Source organism: Ustilago hordei, assembly GCF_900519145.1.
Source record: "Ustilago hordei strain Uho2 genome assembly, contig: UHO2_contig_09, whole genome shotgun sequence".
Lineage (NCBI taxonomy): Eukaryota > Fungi > Basidiomycota > Ustilaginomycetes > Ustilaginales > Ustilaginaceae > Ustilago > Ustilago hordei.
In genome coordinates, this window is record NW_024545280.1 from 39,146 (window position 1) to 61,750 (window position 22,605).

The window sequence follows — 22,605 nt, forward strand, 5'->3', positions numbered from 1 at the left end:
TTGACTACAATGAAACTTGCAATGTAACTTGGTGGGAGCCTTCATATACATTGAAAGTAGTGACATGGAAAGTTTCAGCTCAATCAGATGACTATGAGTGATCCAGTGGTGCTTCCAGTCTGACACCATCATATCTATACCATCATGCCAAAAACCACCCCAGAGAGGTGCTGATTGGCACTCTTTCACATCCAAAATGGGGAGTCTACCCATTCAGTTGCTGAGCAACTCAGTCTGAGCAAGTCTACAGTGAATCACATCAGCAAAAGCACCTCTGCTGATGTTCCAAAGTCAAAGGGGGGCCAGCCAAGAAAACTCCAGCCTCGTCATGTTCACTTCCTGGATCACTATTTCGAGCTCAATTCAACCTCCACAGTCAGGAAAGCATGTCATGCACTGTGTCACAGGGTTGGCTGGCCAGCGCAAGAGAGTGCGCCAAAAGATCAGCGGCAGTTATGGTAATGTCATGCAATGGTGCAGTATATGAAGGGTGCACAGAGGATCAACATATGAAGGGTGCACCAGATTGATCAGAGCCAAAAACCATTGGGGATCAATGAGATTAATTGGGCTGGCAGTGCATATGAATTATGAGATTGATCGAACTCCAGGAATCCAGATTAATCTCATGGGGATTGGTCAGGATCAGTCAGATCAGCATGCCTCAACTAGTCAGCCGATACAAGCAAGTACTAGGAGCTGTGTTGAAGTGACCACATGACCAAGGGTTTGGTCATGAGGTTCAACAAGTGGCTAAAGGGATTCACAAGACAAAGTTGAGAAGGAGCTGTGCCAAAGTGACCACATGACCAAGGGGTTTGGTCATGAGGTTCAACAAGTGGCTGAAGGGATTCACAAGATAAAGTCGAGAAGGAGCTGTGTCGAAAGGGGGCATCACACATCATCAGGCAGAAGGAGAGCATGAAGGCAAGAGGGCAGTGTTGCATAACCCTTACACTGTGCAAATGGTAGGGGTGCAGTACCAAGGGGATTGATGCCAGCAGGACAAGACAGTGTCAAACAGGGGACAAAGGCCCCTCAAGAGGAGCAGGATAGGTGTTGTGGGCAACACCAATCAAATGCATAAATACTCTCATTCTACCATAGCATACAAGTGGATCCCCATCCACTCTACATACTATACTACTTACTCTATCTACTTTACTTACTCAGTTATGTACCATTGCAATAGCAGTGCTCTTGCAATGACTCTCAACATGTGTGTTGTATCACTGTTAGTTGACAACTGTAGGTGGTGTTCTTCAACACTAGTGGTCCAGTGCCCTTGCTGTAGGTGGTGTTCTTCAACACTAGCAGTCCAGTGCCCTTACTGTAGGCAGTGTTCTTCAACACTTGCAGTCCAGTCCCTTGCTGTAGGCAGTGTTGCTCGACACCAGCAGTCCAGTCAGTTATTGTAGGTGGTGATTCACACCTGTGGTCCAGTAACTCCTGTCCTCTGTAGGTGATTAGCATATTGCAGTCCAGACGACATCCAAGAGCATTATCAACAGTACTACAAACACTTGTACTGTAGGAGAGGGTGTATCACCCACTCACCAATGAACAACATTTGTGCTGCACAACCTCTGAACAGAGTGTTCAAGGCAGTCAGTCGAGACTTACCAGGTGGTGATGCTTGGTTACATTTAGGCAAAACATATTGAGTAGACCTTACTCAATCAAACTCAATAGCACCCCAAAACTAAGTCTCTGGCATGCAACTGCTTACACACTGCAGGAGACATTTCACATCAAAGCATGCCCAATGACAGTAAGAAAAGCACTTCATTACTGTTGTTACAAAGCATGAAGGTTAGTGAATAAACTGAAGCTACTCAAGAGGCATTACAAAGTGCATCTCAAATTTGCAAATGAGCACAAGGACATGACTGTTGAGGATTGGAAGAATGTGGTATGGTCTGATGAGACAAAGATCAACTTCTTTGGACTGGATGGGAAGCAGTTCTGTTGGATTAAGAATGCCAGCTTCAACAGCAAGCTTGTCAGGCCAACAGTCAAGTTCAGCAGCAGCTCCATCATGATCTGGGGCTGTATGATGTGGGAAGGGGTTGGAGGTATACACTTGGTGCTGGGATCAATGAATTCAGACCAATACATTGATATCCTGAATGACAAGCTTTTGAAAACAATCTCAGATTTGTGGCTTCAGCATGCATACACTGACATCATGTTTCAGCAAGACAATGACCCAAAACACATGTCGAAGAAGACAAAAATGTGGTTGGAAGGCAATAACATTAAGGTTATGCAATGGCTGGGGCAGTCACCAGACTTGAACCCAATTGAACACCTCTGGCACCATCTCAAAATGCAACTTTCACAGTATAGTATGATTGTGAAGTCCAGGGATGAACTGCTCAAGAGATGCAAAGCTGAATGGACAGCAATCACTCCAGAGACATGTAGGATGCTAATAGAGAGCATGCCAGACCACATCAAGGCAGTTCTGAAGGCCAAAGGAGGGAATACAAAGTACTAAGGTGTTGTCGAGGAGCACTCTGTCATGGGAATGGATGCGCAGAAGCCAGAAGATTTGTCAAGTCCATATGAAGGGAGCACAGGAATCAATGTGTCAGGGGTCTCGCGCCTGAAACCCAGGTCGGTCTGTCGAGATACTCAGTGACTATCAAACTGTGCAACAGCTATTGTCTTGGTATCAGTCTTGACGAGTTAGTCACTCAGCAACTATCAAGTTGTGCAATGGGTGGCGTTTGGGTATATACTATTGTAGGTTTCGGCTGACCTCTGTGGACACTCTGTTCAGGGGTAGCTTGGCACGATCAATATCAATATGTAGGTTGTGAGGACACCAAGGTCTGGTGTGAGGGTTGATGATGATGAGGTTGATGGTGTTGGTGATAAGGCTGGTGAATGTCGATGATAATGAGGTTGATGGTGTTGGTGATGAGGTTGGTGGCATCAACACAAGTGTCCAGTGTGTTGACTTGATGCTTGAAGTGATCCCCAGACTGCAGTGGACTACTGCCTTCGGTTCTATCTATATCCGGACTGCTAACCTGCTATGGGGCACCTTCAGACATCAGGTAGTGGTGATACAACACACACACTATGATGAGGAGCAACCTTGATAGATTGCTGCTATGCTGACTGAAAACTAATGAGTACTTATGTTTCTAAAGTATTGACTAGTTGTATGGTGAGTAGAGTGGATGAGGATCCACTTGACCTATGATGATGAGAAAGCATGGTTATATACCTCTTCACAGCATTGCCAGCGATGCTGCTCCTGCTCTCTCTCCAGAGAGTACCTTCTTCATCGAGTACTGCTCAGGGGCCTCTCCTGCTTGGCACCCCTGTGCCTCTTGAGTGGTGTCGCCTCCTTCGACACTGCTCCTCCTCCTCATGACCTGGTGTCGACTCCTTCAACACTGCTCCTCTTCCTCATGACCTGGTGTCGACTCCTTCGACACTGCTCCTCTTCCTCAGGACCTGCCTGCTAGTGTCCTATACACTGCTCCTCTTCCTCAGGACCTGCTTGCCAGTGTCCTATGACTCTTGTCTCTCGAGCCCCTGAGTGGTAACCATCTGAGCTTGGTCCTCTTCGTGGCTGTGCCTGCTCCTTGAGCTTGGTCCTCCTCGTGGCTGTGCCTGGCCCTCCTCGCATGTGGCTCGGTTCTCCTTTGCATGTGAGTCCATAGGAGTCCATGGTCTCCATGGGGACTGCACTACGACCATGCTCTCTACTGGTATCGACTAGGTCTTCGATACCTGTGCTCCTTCCATATGAACCAGTGACCCTCCTGCTTCTTGAGCATCCAGGCCCATGACACTATGATGACAAGATCGGCACGAGAGAGGATGGTACTATGGATCACACCAAGATCGGTGATAGAAGAAAGGGTATGGCAGATTCTGCCAGGATCAGTGGTAGGAAAGATCCTATCATGGATTCTGCAGAGATCAGTGGTAAGGATGATAGTGTGGTGAAGCTTCACATGCAGGCAGTGGGATCGAGCGCCACCAAGAGGGGACCAAGCTCAGGAGCATGCAGCTGGTTACCACTCAGGGGCACACCAGATAGGAATAAAGGGGGACTGTCGCCAGTCAACAGAAGGAGAGCAGTGTAAGAGAAACCGGCAAGGAAGACATAAGGAGGAGGAGCAGTGTCGATGGAGTTGGCACAGCTCAGGAAGGACAGACAGGACAGCGCAGTGAAGAGGAGGAGCCTCATTGAAGACTCCTGTGAAGTACTCAATGCTGAAGGTACTCTCTGGAGAGAGAGCAGGAGCAGTGGTGCTGGTGACACTGCAAAGAGGTATAAAGCCATGCCTTCTCATCACTAGTGGTCGAGTGGATCCTCATCCACTCTACTCACCATACAACTAGTCAATACTTTAGAAACATAAGTACTCATTAGTTTTCAGTCAGCAAAAGTTGCAATCAATAGATTGCTCCTCATTGAAGCACATGTGTTGTATCACTGTTTCCTGATGTCTGAAGGCAGTTCTTAGCAAACCAGCAGTCCAGATATCGATAGAACTGAAGGCAGTTGTCCACTGCAGTCTGGGGATCACCTCAAGCATAGTCGATGCACTGGACACTTGTGTCAATGCCACCAATCCATATTCACACCAGACCTTTGGTGTCATCAGCAAGTTCACATAGTTATTGATTGTGCCGAGCTACCTCTGAATGGAGTGTCTGACAGTGGTCAGTCGAAATCTGCAATAGCATCATCACAACTACAGATTCGAGTGAGAAAAGTAATAGAGGTGGCTCTACTGCATATCTTGTGTAGAATTGCAATACCACAAGTGCTGTCACATAACTCGACAGAATCAGTAATAGTATTGATACAACTACCGATCTCAGGTTTCAGGTGCACGACCCCTGACACACTCCATAAACTGTCCCACAATAAAAAAATATTTCAGCTCTTCTTCATAGCACAATTTTTTTAGTCTATGTCAATATCAATTACACAGTCTTGGAGAGAAGAAGCAGGGCTTTCAGACAATATCAGACAGTGTGGCAATACAACTTATAGCTATTGAGCATTAGAGTGATGTATGGTGACATGTAAAATTATGGGACAGTTTATGCACATGCTGTATATATACATGTGAGCAGCACATGCTGAAGGTGGGAGTACTCCTACTTAATGATCTACCTTGACAACAAGCGGGACTATGTTGCACCCGATCTCTGGTGAGATCGGCTCGGCTCGATCTCTGATCAGATCGGCCCCGCGTCATCCTTTGGCGTCGCACTGGATCGCAATCTCCAGCACTCTATTCCCTCGTGGCCGCATCACACCGTCACATCACGCAAGTCAATCCGGAGATGAATCTGTATTGCTGGTCATGAACTCGTGAAATGCTGGTATTGCCAGGACAATGTTGGCATATAAAGTGGCATTCAGGGTCATATTTGAATCTTATGCTAAGCAAGCAACCAATATCGAACCGAATCACCGCTGTGCAGCGGCCTGAACCACAACACTGCAACTCCTCAGCCCGAGCATCATCACGCCCTGAGTGACAGCTCCAAGACATCCTCCCACAGACCGCAACTCTTCCTTTGTCTCCTCTGACATCTTTTGCTCGTCGGCGTGCATTTTTTCCACCTCCGCTCTGAACTCTTTCGGACGCTGATTCCACTTTCCTCGACCCATGAAGACCATATCGCTGTGCTCGTCAAGCAGGGGGAGAAGAACTTTGGCCATTGTCTTAACCGGTTTGTTGGAAGTTTCAGAGTTGTTGGGCAAGTTGATGAATACGATTCCTGCTTCTGTGTGCGGGGTGGCTGGCTGGATCTTGGCAGGAGCTTCTTCTTGAGGGCCGGAAGGAGACTCGGCGGGTGCGTTGCTGACAAATTCTTCTGGAATAGACTTGATGGTCGCTGATGCATCCTGCTGGTGGAAGAGGAAGCGAGCATCGACTCGAGCAGCGTCTTGCTGATGGATGGTCTGCAAGTTGATCGAGTTGATGTACTCTTCGTCTGCTGCCAAGGTGTCAGTCGGCATTGCCGCCGCTGCTGTCGCTGCTCGCAACGTGTCTTCTGCGAACAACCTTTCACCGCTCTCACTTTCCCCGTTTGTGAATGCGAGGACCAACCCCTGCACACCGCCGTCCGAAGTCGACACGATCTTCTGCAAGAGCTCAACCGCTGCGCGGTCATCTGCACCTCCAAAGAAGGGGACAATGATGCGTCTGACCCCAGGCGTCCTGCGCAGCCCGTGGCTTTGCTCGAGTTCACGTCGCAGAGCAGTCAAGTCTCGATCAGATTGCGGCATGGCAGAGATGCGAGACATGCTCGGATCGAGGAGGACACCTGTTGAGCACTGCTTGCGAAGGCTGCGGAAGAGCCGAGCGGGCAGCGATTGGGCGTCCGAGTTGGCCTGCCAGAAGCTCATAGCTGCATCTTCCTCGTTCATCGTCTTTGAGAAGGAAAGACCACTAGCAGCAGCAGCTGCGCCTAGCCATGACAGACCTCGACCGTAAGAGTGATGCGCTTCCCAAGTGACGAGCGCCAAGCCTTGTCCAAGCTCAGAAGTCGTTGGTTCTGAATGACCTAGCCTATGTTGCGCTTTTGCATTCTGCTGTCCAATCGTCTTGATCATGTCGTGGCTCGGAACGATGAAGGTATCGGGCGGTAGTGCAGTGTCGGGGTCGCTCCTGGTGCCAGGCATTGTCGCAGTGGTAGACAAGTAGCCAAATCTTCTTTCGCGTGCTAGCATGGCGGATGTGGGTACTCTACAGAGCTGCTGAACCTGCTTCAGACTCTCCATCATCTCGTCACGATGGCGCTCCTCGGAATAGTTGATCAGCTGCATAATGGACGATGTGGTATACTCGATCGGCAGCAAGCGGAGAAGATCGACAGCGATCTGACTTGTAGCACTGTCATCGTCGCTGCTTATGCTGCCCGTGTCAAGATGCCCCTTGAGCTGATGCTGACCAATGAGGTCGAGGAGGAACATAAGTGTCTTGGTTGCTGGACTTGGCGATGCGATGGCGATAGTAATCGGGAAGTCGGAGCGATCCGGCTCCTCATTCGATCCACGCCGAGATTGTAGCTTCTCGTCATTCGAGTCTGTGTACTTTTCGTCCGCGTGACCCCTCTCCGATGCTGCACCTTGCTCTGCAAGGCTGGAGAAGTAGACATACCTCGAGAGTGGTCGAACCGACATGGTGGTGCAGAGAAAGCAAATGACGAGCATGGCAAAGACTTTTGGACTGACCACCTCGAGCTCGAGCGCCACATTGAGGATGATGATTTCGATGATACCCTTGCTCTGCATGAGACTTGCAACGCACATTGACTCGCGCCATGTCATCCCGGCAAGCTTGGCAGAAACAGCGGTGGCGCTGAACTTGCTCACAAAGATACCGACGACGAGCAAGACGATGAGACCCCAGGTGGTGCCATCGTCCAGTAGCTTGAAGTTGGTGCTGAGACCGCTGGCGACGAAATACAGAGGCAACAACACGAGCATGACGAGCGTTTCGATACTCTCTGTGACCTTGACGGCAAAATTGCCATGTGGACAGCACACGCCAAAGCTGAAGGCGCCGACGATAGGATGTACGCCCACAGCATCGGTGAAGAAGGCGCTGATGAGCGCGCCTAGAAGGGCGATGACAAGAAGGTGTTCTGGGACGCGGTCTTCAGCTCCCGTTGTCATGTCAAATCCGCTGCGATCGATGAGCCTATTCATGATGGGCCTGAAAATGAACCAAAGAACGGCAATGTATCCTGCAGCTGCGAGCAGTTGGTAGAGCGCGTTGATCTGCTTGCCTCCTGTGCCCAAAGCGGAGCCGAGTGCGAGAAGGACGTATCCGATGAGGTCGTTGCACACGCCAGATGCGATCGTGATGCAGCCAAGGCGAGTGTTTAGGATGTGCATTTCGGCCATGATCCGCGAAAGGACCGAGAGTGAAGTGACGGCCATGACGGTACCGACAAAGAGGAAGAAGGTGGTGAAGTTGACGGTCTGATCTGTCTCGAGCTGCCAGATGAGCCTGGAGATACCAACCGCGATACCAAATGGGATGGCCATGCCGGGCATTGTGATCAGGATGACTTTTTGCCAGTACTTAGCCATCAAATCTGTATCAGTCTCGAGACCGATCAGGAAGAGGAAGAAGGAAAGACCGATGTTGGCCATGAGCTTGAGGAGGCCGAGCGCTTCTTTTGGCACGATTGTGTTGGTGAAGCCTGGAATGTTACCGAAAGCAGTTGGACCGAGGAGAACGCCGGCGAGCAGCTCGCCAACGACAGCTGGCTGACCGACGAGTTTGAACAGCTTACCGAGTAGCTGACATAGTATGATGATGATGATGATCTGTGTAAGAAAGAGACCGAAACCATTGGTCATGAAGATGTAGTTGGTGGGATCGAACACCAACGGATCGCTGTGGCTCAAAAAGCCATAGTTGAAGCCCATCTTTGTCAATTTGGATAGAACAGGCTAGCCGGCTCGGTGCCTATGACGGCCTTGTCTTCGATCAGTGTTGTTCAACGTTGAGGAGGCCGGCCAAGTCTGAGCCTCAACTCCCATCGATGTTGAGAACGGAAAAGATGGTGGAAAGGTCGGAAGCAAACATTGCTCTGCCTCAACTAAGCTGTGAGGAACCCATATGAGAGATGCAGCTGGTGAGATGGCTTGATTCGGAGACAGAGGAAAGGATCGACGAGGAGCGTTAGTGACAGCAGATGCGTCCAGTCAGGGGTCGACAACAGCGAGGTCAAGGTTAGCGAGACCACGCAGGGTCTATGTTGATTTCAGACTGAAAAAGTGAAGCGGACATGCGTGTTGCGCAACTTGCATCTAATTTTGCGGATCCCGTCTGGACTCATTCGCACGAAACGAAACAGAAATGACTATACTAACATGCTGAAAAACAAAGTGGATTGCAGGCAAAGACCCGTGAGGTCCTCAAAGCTCGACAAGGAGGCTCCCAGCCCGCCGTAACAGGGGCCGGCCGAGCACAGAAACGAGCAGCAAGGGAGGGTGTAAACAGGGAGGGTGAATAATGACAAACCAGGTGTCATGGGGCCAGATGCACAGGAGGCAGGAAGAAGTGAAGTCATATGAAGGAGTGCAGAAATCACAGGATCAGGCTAAGCGAGAGCTTAAGGAAGAGTTCACTGAGATCAGTAGTAGAAGCAACCCTAGGGCATAACTTGTTGGGATCAGTAGGAACAACATTGCTACTACAGGATTCAGTGGGAATTGCAATATCATGCTGAGTATGACAGATCTCACAGGAATTGGTCAGAGAGGCACCCCATTGCTGATACAGCAAGAAGAGGTCACCAAACAAGGAGGGGACACCATCAGATGAGGCAGGGGCACTACAGTGATGAAGCTGGCAAAAGAAGGTGGGCACTGAAGACAAAGAAAGGATGAAAGGGTGCAAGTCACCACCCAGATGAGGTGGAACTGGCCCCTGATGGAGATGAAGCAGCCAGAGGCCACCCATCCAGAGGAGGCAAGGAGGTGGTGCCAATGAGTGGCATCACAAGGTGGATGGGGAGCATAGGAGGGATGAGGAGGATGAGCAGTGTCACAGGTGACATTGCAAGAAAGGTATATAACCATGTTCTCTGTCCTAGCAAGAGAGTGGATTGCCATCCACTCTACACCATACATAACTAGTTATCACTTCAGCATAAGTATATATTAGTTTCAGTCAGCATAGTTGCAATCAAGTAGATTGCTTCCATTGTAGCACATGTGTTGTATCACTGCTCACTGATGTCCAAAGGTGGTTCCTAGCAAACCAGCAATCTGGATAAAGATAGAACCAAAGGCAGTCATCCACTGTGGTCTGGGGATCACCTCAAGCACTCAGTCAACACACTGGACACTCATGTCAACAACATCAATTATCTCAATCACATCAGACCTTTGGTGTCTTGCAATACATTCAAGTTATTGATCATGCTGAGCTACCTCTGGACAGAGTGTCTGCAGCAGTTAGTCGAAACCTGCAATAGCAAAGCCATTACTGCCTTTTTGAGCAAGAAAAGTAATAGAGATGTCTCTACTACATATCTTGGCAAGAATCACAATACCACAAGCATTGTCACATATCTCAACAGGATTTGTAATAGATGCAGTTCTATTATGGATATCAGGTTTTGGGTGCGCAACTGCTGACACCAGGCTGTTGATCGTATGCCTGGCTTTGGAGAAGAAGTTGCGGTACTTCAGATTTGCTGTGATGGTGATGATCTAAGTACAAACTCAAGTCCAGAGGGGGACTTGGCTGTTTTGGCAAGTTCAAGCCTAGAAGTTCCCAAGTCCCCCTCTCCATTTGCATGTGGGCTGGACTGCTGCAAAAATTTTCAACAGCAGAATTCCTACATTGTCACACCTCCCTCCACTGCCTCCCTCAGTGGCAAAGCAGGAGACTGCTGAGCTGCTCTGCTGAGCTGCTGCACCTTGCTGAGTTGTTAGCCCTAGCCCCTGTTGTGCATGCTGTAGCACATCCTTCCCCACTGGCTTGGTAAAGATATCTGCCAGGTTCTCTGTGGTGTTAATGTACTTGATTTTGACCTTACCATCTTGCACATTATCTCTGATGAAGTGATACTTGGTGTCAATGTGCTTTAACTTCCAATGTTGTGCAGGGTCCTTGCTAACCTGGATGGTACCAGTGTTGTCTGAGAAGATTGTAGGGATACCAATGTCAATTCCTATGGCCTTGAAAAGATGTTCAAAGAACAGGACTTCCTGTGCAGCTTCTGTTGCAGCCACAAACTCTGCTTCCACTGCTGATAATGTGGTGCAGTGCTGCAGTGCTGACTTCCATGCCACCAGATTGCTGTACACAAACACAGCTGAGCCAGATGAGCTTTTACACTGTGCTGTAGTGTCACTTGCCCAGTTTGCATCACTATGGGCTGTCAAGAAATCTTGTTGCTTGTTGCTGCCATATTGCAAATGGGTATCCTGTGTGTGGTCTAGATATTGGAGCACTTTCTGTGCTGCATTGTAGTGCTCCCTTGATGGCTGTGTCATGTAGCATGCAAGGACTCCAATGGCTTGGCTGATGTCTGGACATGTACCATTGGAGAGCCACAGAAGTTTGCCAACAATCTGTGGGTACTCCTTTTGCTCTGCAATGCTTGCTGCCATTTCTGTGACTGGGATGTCTTGAAGTGGTATGCTGGACTTTCTTCTGTGCTTGTCCAAGTGTTTGTCTAGCAGTTGCTTGATGTAGCTGGTTTGCTCAAGGTCCATGGTCTTTGCTTCTCGATTCCTGGAGATCTTGATTCCTAAGAAGTGGGATACATTGCTGCCCTCCTCCATCCTCCATCTCTTACCTATTTCCTCCTTGATGCACTTGACTACTTCCAGCTTTGGGGCTATGATCAATGTATTGTCAACATAAATGATCACAATTGCAAAGTCATTCCCCATTCCTCTGGTGTAAATGCATGGGGCACAGTCAAGCCTGTGAAAATTTGAGTGCCAAAGGAACTTGTCAAACTCCATGTTCCATTCCTGCCCTGATTGCCTAAGGCCATAAAGCCCCTTGACAACTTGGTAAGCTTTCCCATCTGGCACTTTAGCACCCTCTGGTGGTTTCATGTAAATCACATGCTTGAGTGTGGAGTTGAGGTATGTGTCAGGGGTCTCGCGCCTGAAACCCAGGTCGGTCTGTCAAGATACTCAGTGACTATCAAACTGTGTGACAGCTATTGTCTCAGTATTGGTCTCAACAAGTTAGTTGCTTGGCGACTATCAAGTTGTGCAATGACAGCAGGTGGCATTCATTGTATATACTATTGTAGGTTTCGGCTGACCTCTGTGGACACTCTGTTCAGGGGTAGCTCAGCATGATCAATATCAATGTGTAGGTTATGATGACACCAAGGTCTGGTGTGAGTGTTGATGATGATGAGGTTGATGGTGTTGGTAATAAGGTTGGTGCCATCAACACGAGTGTCCAGTGTGTTGACTTGATGCTTGAAGTGATCCCTGGACCACAGTGGACTACTGCCTTCGGTTCTATCTATATCTGGACCACTGGTTTGCTATGAACTGCCTTCGGATGTCAGGTAGTGGTGGTACAACACACACACTACAATGAGGAGCAACCTTGATAGATTGCTACTATGCTGACTGAAACTAATATATACTTATGCTGAAGTGATAACTAGTTATGATGTGTGTGTAGAGTGGATGAGGATCCACTTGACCTTTGATGATGAGAAAGTATGGTTATATACCTCTTCACAGCGTCGCCAGTGACACTGCTCCTGCTCTCTCTCTCCAGAGAGTACTGTCATGGGCCTGGATGCTCAAGAAGCAGGAGGGTCACTGGTTCATATGGAAGGAGCACAGGTATCGAAGATCTAGTCGATACCAGTAGAGAGCATGGTCGTAGTGCAGTCTCCATGGAAACCATGGACTCCTATGGACTCACATGCAAAGGAGGACACGAGCCACATGCGAGGAGGGCCAGGCACAGCCACGAGGAGGACCAAGCTCAAGGAGCAGGCACAGCCACGAAGAGGACCAAGCTCAAGGAGCATGCAGATGGTTACCACTCAGGGGCTCGAGAGACAAGAGTCGAAGGAGTCGACACCAGGTCATGAGGAGGAGCAGTGTCAAAGGAGTCGACACCATTCAGGAGGCACAGGGGTGCCAAACAAGCAGCAGGATAGCAAGGAGGAGGAGCAGTGTCGAAGGAGTCGACACAGCTCAAGAGGCACAGGGGTACCAAGCAAGCAGGAGAGGCCCCCTGAACAGTACTCGATGAAGAAGGTACTCTCTGGAGAGAGAGCAGGAGCAGCATCGCTGGTGATGCTGTGAAGAGGTATATAACCATGCTTTCTCATCACCAAAGGTCAAGTGGATCCTCATCCACTCTACACTCACCATATAACTAGTTATCACTTCAGCATAAGTATATATTAGTTTCAGTCAGCATAGCAGCAATCTATCAAGGTTGCTCCTCATCATAGTGTGTGTGTTGTATCACCACTACCTGACATCCATAGGTGCCCCATAGCAGGTTAGCAGTCTGGATATAGATAGAACTGAAGGCAGTAGTCCACTGTGGTCCAGGGATCACTTCAAGCGTCAAAGTCAACACACTGGACACTCGTGTTGACGCCACCAACCTCATCACCAACACCATCAACCTCATTATTGTCGACATTCACCAACCTTATCACCAACACCATCAACCTCATCATCATCAACACTCACACCAGACCTTGGTGTCATCATAATCGAAGCATTGATATTGATCGTGCCGAGCTACCCCTGAACGGAGTGTCCACAGAGGTCAGCCGAAACCTACGATAGTATATACACGAACGCCACCCATCGCGCAACTTGATAGTCGCCGAGCGATAAGCTCATCGAGATCGATACCGAGACAATAGCTGTCACACAGTTTGATAGTCACCGAGTATCTCGACAGACCGACCTGGGTTTCAGGCGCGAGACCCCTGACAAAACCCAGGTCGGTCTTTCGAGATACTCGGTGACTATCAAACTGTGCGACAGCTATTGTCTCGGTATCGGTGACTATCAAGTTGTGCAGTGACAGCAGGTGGCGTTCGTTGTATATACTATCGTAGGTTTCGGCTGACCTCTGTGGACACTCCATTCAGGGGTAGCTCGGCACGATCAATATCAATGCTTCAGTTATGATGACACCAAGATCTGGTGTGAGTGTTGATGATGATGAGGTTGATGACATTGGTGATAAGGTTGGTGAGTGTTGATGATAATGAGGTTGATGGTGTTGGTGATAAGGTTGGTGGCATCAACATGAGTGTCCAGTGTGCTGACTAATGCTTGAAGTGATCCCTGGACTGCAGTGGACTACTGCCTTCGGTTCTATCTATATCTGGACCACTAACCTGCTATGGGGCGCCTATGGATGTCAGGTAGTGGTGATACAACACACACACTATGATGAGGAGCAACCTTGATAGATTGCTGCTATGCTGACTGAAACTAATATATACTTATGCTGAAGTGATAACTAGTTATATGGTGAGTGTAGAGTGGATGAGGATCCACTTGACCTTTGGTGATGAGAAAGCATGGTTATATACCTCTTCACAGCATCACCAGCGATGCTGCTCCTGCTCTCTCTCCAGAGAGTACCTTCTTCATCGAGTACTGCTCAGGGGCCTCTCCTGCTTGGCACCCCTGTGCCTCTTGAGTGGTGTCGACTCCTTCGACACTGCTCCTCCTCCTCATGACCTGTGACAGTTCCTTTGACTCTTGTGTCTCGAGCCCCTGAGTGGTAACCATCTGAGCTTGGTCCTCTTTGTGGCTGTGCCTGCTCCTTGAGCTTGGTCCTCCTCGTGGCTGTGCCTGGCCCTCCTCGCATGTGGCTCGTGTCCTCCTTTGCATGTGAGTCCATAGGAGTCCATGGTTTCCATGGAGACTGCACTACGACCATGCTCTCTACTGGTATCGACTAGATCGTCGATACCTGTGCTCCTTCCATATGAACCAGTGGCCCTCCTGCTTCTTGAGCATCTAGGCCCATGACAGGTTTCAGGCGCGAGACCCCTGACACCCTGCTCCTACATGTGGTTATCTCCATATGCTTCTCCTTCTAATGCCAGTATCCTCCTTCCTGAATCTCCTGATGCTTGCTCATGTCAGCTGACTTGCTGAGACATGCTGATCAGGCTGATCCTGATCAATCCTTGTGAAATTAACCTGGACCCCAGAGTTCAGTTGGTCTCATAAATCATATGCACTACCAACCCAATTAGCTTTGTCAATTCCCAATGATTTGGTGCCGATCAATTTGGCACACCCTTCATATGCTGACCTGCTGACCCTGTGACACCTGCCTCTTTCACTGATTTTGTTTCCCACCTTCTCAAATACCTGGGAAGGTAGTAGTTGTTGCACATTATGCTCTTGCTCCTCACCAACTGGCTGCATATTGACTTGTCTGGTGAGAGCATCAGGTTCACCACCCTTGTCTCCTGGTTGGTATTGTAGTATAAAGTTGAAATCAGCCAGCAATACCACCCACCTTGCTTGTTGCCCTGTGATGTGGCACTGCAACTTGAAATACTTGAGTGCCTCATGATCTGTGAGAATGACTAGCTGACTTGGCAGTCCTGCAAGCATGTGTTGCCACTGAGTGAGACAGGCTACTAATGCTAGGAGTTCCTTGTTGTGGATCTCATAGTTCTTCTCTGCTGACAACATCTTTCTGGAGTAGAAAGCTACAGGATGCCAACATCCCTCACACTCTTGTTTGAGTACTCCCACAATGGTGAAGTCACTTGCATCTGTCTCCAACCTTGTTGGGAGATGGTAATTGAAGTGCCTTAGCACTCCAGCCATTGTGAATGCCTGTATGAGCTTGTGCAAAGCCTGTTGAGCATCTTCCAGTAACTCAAACTTCTTGAAACATTCCATCAGTTTCACCAGTGAGATTAATGGCTTGGCAATTTGGGTGAAGTGAGCTATGAATTGCCAGTAGAAGTTAATGAAGCCTAGGAATTGTTGGATGTCATGGATTGACTCTGGCATTAGCCACTCCTTGACAGTTCACACCTTCTCTGGATCCATTTCCACCCCTGTGGGTTTGATGATGTACCCCAAGAACTCAACTGTGGTGGTGTGGAACTCACACTTAGACAGCTTGGCAAACTGTCAGTTGCTCCTCAAATGGATGAGGACCTCCATGACATGCTGTACATGTTCCTCTTCTGTGTCACTAAAGATCAGGAAGTCATCCAAATACACAACCACATACATGTCACCGGAATGGAATTTCGTTCTCTGAGTTTGGAGCATTGGGGAGTGCAATGCCTATACTTCAGTGTTGTGTGAATTGGGTACACCAGCTAAGGGACTAGCTGGTGTAGTGGTTTTGCTGCTCACTATGTTTCGGTGTGGTTACCCGATTCCCGATCGCTGACATCCGGCTCCCTCAATCTCATACCAAAGGCATTCTTCCACTATGGTCTGGACAACAACCATTCCAATACAAATGTGCAGCGGTCAACACTATGAACACTTGTGTTGAGACAGACATTATCATACCATACTCTGGGGTAGCCTTAGCAAGTTAATTAGATTATATGATTCTGCTGTGCTACCACTGGATGGGGTTGTCACAGGGACGGCTGGCCTGCGCAAGAGAGTGCGCCAAATGATCAGCGGCAGTTATGATAATGTCGCGTAACGGAGCAGTATATGAAGGGTGCGCAGAAGATCAACATATGAAGGGTGCGCCAGATTGATCAGAGTCGACAACCATTGGGGATCAACGAGATTAATCGGGTTGGCAGCACACATGTTTTACAAGATGGATCGAACCCCAGGAATCCAGATCAATCTCATGGGATCAGTTGGAGTCAGCCGGACCAGCATGCTTCAACAAGTCAGCCAATCCGAACAAGTACTCAGAGCTGTGCCGATGATGGAGGCAGTTGGATCAGCATGCCTCAACTAATCAGCCAATCCGAATAGGTATTTGGAGCTGTGCTGAAGTTGGAATCAGTCAGATCGGCACGCTTCAACTAGTCGGCCAATCCGAACAAGTATTCGGAGCTGTGCCAATGTCAGAGTCAGTCGGATCAGCACACTTCAACTAGTCAGCTGATCCGAACAAGTTGAGACAGAACTGTGCCGATGTGACCACATGACCAGGGGGTATGGTCACAAGGTTCAAAAGGGAATTCACAAGATTAAGTTGAAAGGGGGCTGTGCCGAAAGGGGGGCATCACACATCAGACAGAAGGAGAGCATGTAGGCAAGAGGGCAGTGTTGCATAACCCTTATGCCGAGCAAATGGTAGGAGCACAGTATTGAAGGGGTTGATGCCAGCAGGGCAAGGCAGTGCCTAACAGGGGACAAAGGCCCCTCAAGAGGAGCAGGATAGATGTTGAGGGAAAACACTGACCAGATGTATAAATACTCTCATTCTACCATAGCATACAAGTGGATCCACATCCACTCTGAAACTCAACTTACTTACTCTATACTTACTCAGTTACGTACCATCACAATAGCAGTGCTCTTGCAATGACTCTCAACATGTGTGTTGTATCACCATTAGTCGACAACTGTAGGCAGTGTTCTTCACACTAGCAGTCCAGTTCATTACTGTAGGCAGTGTTCTTCACACTAGCAGTCCAGTTCATTACTGTAGGCAGTGTTCTTCAACACCAGCAGTCCAGTTCCTTGCTGTAGGCAGTGTTGCTCAACACCAGTGGTCCAGTCGGTTATTGTAGGCAGTGTTTCACACCAGCAGTCCAGTAACTCACATCCTCTGTAGGTGATTAGCATATCGTGGTCCAGATGATGTCCAAGAGCATTACCAACAGTACTATGAACACTCGTACTGTAGGGGAGGGTGTATCACTCACTCACCAACAAACAACATCCATGCCATGCAACCTCTGAATGGAGTGTTCAAGGTGGTCAGTTGAGACTTACTAGGTGATGATGCTTGGTTACGTTTAGGTGAATCATATCAAGTAGTCCTTACTCAATCAACCTCAGCTAGTCTCTGGCGCGCGACCGCTTACAGGGGTGTTCACAGCGGTCAGTCAAAACTTGTTGGAAATCAGCTCTACAATCAGTCTCAGTGAAAGTGGTTGGAAAGAGCACTCTCGAGAGAGTTCACTGAAACTGGTCGAAATCGGTTTTCCCAGTAAACTTCGGGTTTCAGGCACACAACCGCTGACATATTGTTCCACAGGCACCTTCTCCGAGGCCTCGGATTCAGAGATCACACACCCACAGTGTTCACCAACAATACAGGTTGCATTCAGGTGGCAAGGGATCCTGTGATGCACTCAAAGCTCAAACATGTCGACACTAAGTACCATCTCCTGTGTGACCACGTTCAGGAGGGTGATATCGCCATGCAATATTGTCACAGGGTCTGCGCAGGAGACCCTGAACATGCATGGATTTGCAGTGTGTGCACAAAAAAGCGAAAACAATTGGATTGCTGAGTTACGATCGTTTTCAGTAAAAATGGTTGTAACAAGCTAGTTCAACTGTTTTAGTCACGCAAACCACATGAAGGGGCTTGGAAGCACATAGGGGGTCCGAGCATAAGAGCATGCAGTGAGGTTACCACACAGGGAGATGGTAGCATGCAGATCAGGAGGTGGACAATAGAAGTTTCCATGAGGACTGGAGGTGGACAATAGAAGTGTCCACAAGGATGGGAAGTGAACAATAGAAGTGTTCATGAGGTTAGGAGCATTCACAAGATAAGGGGAAGGGGGATTGTGTCAAGGAGACCAACACATCACCCAGGAGGAAGAGGAGCAGTGTCAAAGGGATTGACACTGTTCAGAAGAAGGAGCATCAACATTCAGGAAGTGTTTACACTTCCAGGAGGAGCAGGAGCAGTGTCATAGGCAACAATGCGCAAACACATATATACTTTCATTCCATCATAGCATATGAGTGGATCCTCATCCACTCTATCTATCACTTAGTCTAGTCTTTACTTGTTTGTACAATTTGCAATTGCAGAGCATTGCAAAGTCATCTCAAGTGAGTGTGTTGTATCACTGCTAAGACAACAACTGTAGGCAGTGTTTACATTGTGGACCAGTCATCCACCAAAGGCAGTAATCATACTGCAGCCCAGTGCTCCAATTCCATCTGTTGGCAGTAACCTTATTGTGGACTGGACACCACTCAATTATCATTGTGAGACTGTCAGCACTAAGAACATTTGTGCCACAACAGACATCAACCTCCAGCCTCTAGTCAGTATAGACACAACAAGTCTACCTTACCTTTTGAATGTACCACATAGCCTCTGGACAGAGTGTTCAAGGTGGTTAGTTGGAACCTACTATCACACAGCCCTACAGCTTATCTTGTGGAGATCAATCATAAGGGAAACCTTCTGCACCTTTTGGGGAAATCAGTTATATTAGGTTCTTATAACAGTTTTCAGGTTTCTGGTGCGCAACCGCTTACAAATATGTTAAAACTGACAATAACGTTGTGGATTTCCTCACCAAACCAGTATTCCAACATCACTCAACTCACACTTGACAACACCTAGGAATGACCAACATTGGACCGCTTATTTGCTCAGTTGGCGAGGGGGACAGTTGAAGCATGTGATGTCTTGGTGTAGAAGCATGTGATCTCTCAGAGTATGCAACTTCTATGCCAAGCTCATATCCAATCACCAACCTCGCTCACTTGGGTTTAGTGTGTTATCCAGACTGACTGTTGGACATCAAGATGCTGGCCAGTAGATAGCTGGTGTAGTTTCTCTGTAGTTTCACTCATGTTTTCGGCCTCGCCATGCTAAGTATCATACACACATACAAAGAGCATTGAGATGTATATAAACAGTCGGATCATCCTGTAATTAGCAAGCATCCTTTATCGCAATCGACACTTGTGATCAACGACATCTGACGCACGCTCTTCAACTTCCACAAACGTTCACCGATCGGTCAAGACGGTCTGAAGCTAGTAACAGGAACGAAAATTTGTGCTGACATTTCCGCGTCGTCTCGTGCATATGGCAAAGCTGGTATCGTATTGTCTACAATGTCAAAACCTCGCGCAGAGGAAGAGTGCTTGTGTTTTGGGAAATTGGGAAATGCTAAGATTGCTCGCAATTCTGAATCGTATGGATCGAGGAAATGTTTGTGTCGAATAAAAGAAAACGGTGCTGCGTCGTGCGCCAGAACCACGATTGTGTTGTTGAGTGTCAAGAGACAACGGCGGAAGCCGACATAGCTTCGACGCTAGGCTACCTGTCTACGCTTTACTTGTTCTTGCCGGATGTCTCGGTCTCGTTGTCCACCTCCATCTTGTCAGACTCTTCTCTAGAGCTGGCTGGCTTGGCGTCCATTCGAGGAGACTCGACTAGCCTTGGCTCTTGCTCAGCACTTGCGTCAGTGGTTGTAGTGGAAGTCTTAGTTTTGGCATCGCCATCGGCCTGAGCTTGTCCTGAGGTCTCGGACTGCTCGTCTCCGCTGTCGTCCTCGTCAACAACGTGTGCTTCGTAAACAACTTCACCTTCCTCCGAGCGTCCGCCAGGACGGAAAACAATGCCAGCACCGGTGAGAGCGCCGGCGAGACCGCCCGGCAATCGAAGTTGTCCTCCTGCCTCATCATCGTCATCATCGTTGCGCGGCAAACTGCCAGACAAGAGCGACTTAATGCTGACAGGGCCGTCAATGCCAGTTTTCTGACCTCGCCAAGTAAATGGTGAGCTCTTGAAGACCGGCGCGACATCCTTAGGTGTTACGCGGTAGCCGTCTTGTAGCACTTCGATGTTCTCCTTGATCCAGTCGTACCATTCCTGCTTGGTCCGGCCGTTGAGCAGTGCTACAATGCACACGGTCATGTTGTCGCATCCGATGCCGCCGGTGTCCGAGTCTGGTGCGAGACAGCGGTCCATGAGGTCCTCGCAGATGTCTTTGAGCTCTATGCCGTTGGCGATGGATCGTCGAACAATATCGACAACCTCCCGACTGCTGAGACAATCCCAGATACCATCGCAAGCAAGGACAAGAAACTCGTCTTGGCCTTCGAGGATTTCCATATTGCGCACTTCGGGGAAAGCGGTGACGATCTGCTGCTCTACTGGAAGTCTGAAGGTCCTCTTGAACTCGAAATCACCAATGGCTCGGCTGAGAGCCAGGTTGCCGTTGACACGACCCTCACTGACGTAACCACCTGCAGCCTCGATACGTTGTCGCTCCGAGCTCAAAGTAGGCTTATGATCGGTACTCATGTCGATGGGTTGTCCTGCTCGCGAGAGAACGCAACGAGAGTCGCCGGCGTTGGCGCAGAAGACTCTTTCAATCCGCTTCGAATCTTTGTCGGTCTGGATGAATGCGGTGACAGCAGTGCATCCCGAGGGATCATTGACATACTCTAGGTCTGTGAGATAGAATTGGAAGCGTGCCGGAAGAAAATGGCGAAAGAGGGTTCGAGTTTAGTCAGTACATGGACGTGTTCCTTGAATGGCCGAGGTAAGCAAGCGCTCAAACATACCTTCCTTGAGATCTTCGTCGACTTTTAAGAAAGCCGCCTGTAATGCAGATAGATAGTGGCCTTTGTTGAAATTTTCCTCAGAGGTGAGGTTGTTGTGCAAGTTGCGACCACAGTACTGGGCGACAGACGAGCCTGACGATCACGCAAGGATGTTGAAGGAAAAGTCAAAGGGTCAGATCTGCACGTCGTTTGAATATCGCGCCAAGAGGTAGATGGGGCAACTTACCTCCATGTCCATCGTAAACACCGAAAAAGCTGCCAACAATGTCACCTTCAGCATTCTTAAGGTCGAGGATTGTAGCATGCGAGTCCTCCATGCTGATACGCCAACCCTGCATGTCGGAGATAGCATAGAGAAGAGAGTCATTGCCGCCGGAAGAGGTGGTCTTGTCGGTGACGGGCTCTGATAGTGATTGACCCATTGTGTAGAAATGGAATTCGTCTGGATCGAACTGGTTGGAAGAGTCTGCGAATAGAGGGGCTGAGGATTTAGATGCCAGGCGAAGAAACGCAATGGCGATTGAGTGGAAGGTGTGGATTGAACGATCAAGAACGATCGAAGGAAACCAAGAGATCGAGAGTGGTAGTGTGAGATGCGGAGATGCGACCCAAATGGTTGAAAAGGGGAACGTCGATGAATCTCGTCTTCGCCAACAGCTTGACAAGTCTGTAGATGCGAGCCGATTCGTCAGACTGAGATCCTTTCGTTGCTTGTATAATGCAAGACCGAGGAGACAACAGCGAAGGGGACGAGCGGTAAGAAGACGCCAGAAGAAGATGAAGAGAAAACCCGAAAGAAGGAACGTCGACGGTAGGGAGGACGGAGGGTAGATGATGGTGGTGGCGAACGACAGGAAAGTAGAGCGGAAGAAGGGTTGGCGACGGATCAAAGCGGTGGAGAGGCGACGTCTGCTTGAAGAGTCAGAATTGGACGATTGAGTGCGGAAAACAGCAGCAGCAACAGCGGATGGAGGTTCATCGGACTGGGACTGACTGACTGTATGTGTGCATGTGTGTGTGTGTGTGTGTGTGTGTGTTGTAGTGCGTACTTTCTGTTTCTGTTTCTGTTTCTGTTTTCGTTTTTCGTTTTTCGTTTTTCGTGTTTTCTGTTCTCGTTTTTCGTGTTTCTGTTTCTGTCTCGACTCCTAAGCAGCGGCAACAACAGCAGAGCAACAGCAACCACAGACAGCGAGACAGCGAGACGGTGAGACGACGAGACGGCAAGAGTGCATCGCGTCAGTGTGTGCGTGCATGTATGTGTGATTTGATTGAAAGATAGGGATCGCTTGGGTCTGGGTCTAGATTCCAGACAGCCCTGTCCCAAGCCTGACCGTGAGTCTCACTTGAGTGTCAGTCAGAGGCGCTACGACTGCAGTCAGCTGTTTTGATTGCGACCGGGGACTGACTGATCCAGTGCTCCGGAGATGCAAAAAACTGTGCCGTTAGAGAATGGCTAGGTTATAGTTTGGAAAACCACAGGCGACCAGTCTCTTCCTCTGTGGATTTTCAACCAATTTCCGTCTGGCTTTTGCAGTCAGTAGTGAGTGACAAATGTCGCTTCTTCCCAACAAGCACATAGAGTCTGCAGTTCAGCTTTGGCTCGTCTTGAA

At 48.8% G+C, this 22,605-nt stretch overlaps 3 protein-coding genes across 3 annotated transcripts; all 3 read right to left on the reverse strand.

Moving 5' to 3' along the window:
- Positions 1–5,452: 5,452 nt before the first annotated feature.
- On the reverse strand, positions 5,453–8,431 carry UHO2_04408 (uncharacterized protein; the record flags this gene model as incomplete). Its single annotated transcript, XM_041558400.1, has 1 exon — positions 5,453–8,431. One exon carries the CDS (start codon positions 8,429–8,431, stop codon positions 5,453–5,455), a length of 2,979 nt encoding a protein of 992 aa, XP_041414334.1.
- A 1,848-nt stretch (positions 8,432–10,279) lies between these two features.
- Positions 10,280–11,587, reverse strand: UHO2_04409 (uncharacterized protein; the record flags this gene model as incomplete). Its single annotated transcript, XM_041558401.1, has 1 exon — positions 10,280–11,587. One exon carries the CDS (start codon positions 11,585–11,587, stop codon positions 10,280–10,282), a length of 1,308 nt encoding a protein of 435 aa, XP_041414335.1.
- Positions 11,588–19,757: 8,170 nt separating this feature from the next.
- Positions 19,758–21,417, reverse strand: UHO2_04410 (uncharacterized protein; the record flags this gene model as incomplete). Its single annotated transcript, XM_041558402.1, has 3 exons — positions 19,758–20,881; positions 20,996–21,127; positions 21,222–21,417. 3 exons carry the CDS (start codon positions 21,415–21,417, stop codon positions 19,758–19,760), a joined length of 1,452 nt encoding a protein of 483 aa, XP_041414336.1.
- Positions 21,418–22,605: the final 1,188 nt, after the last annotated feature.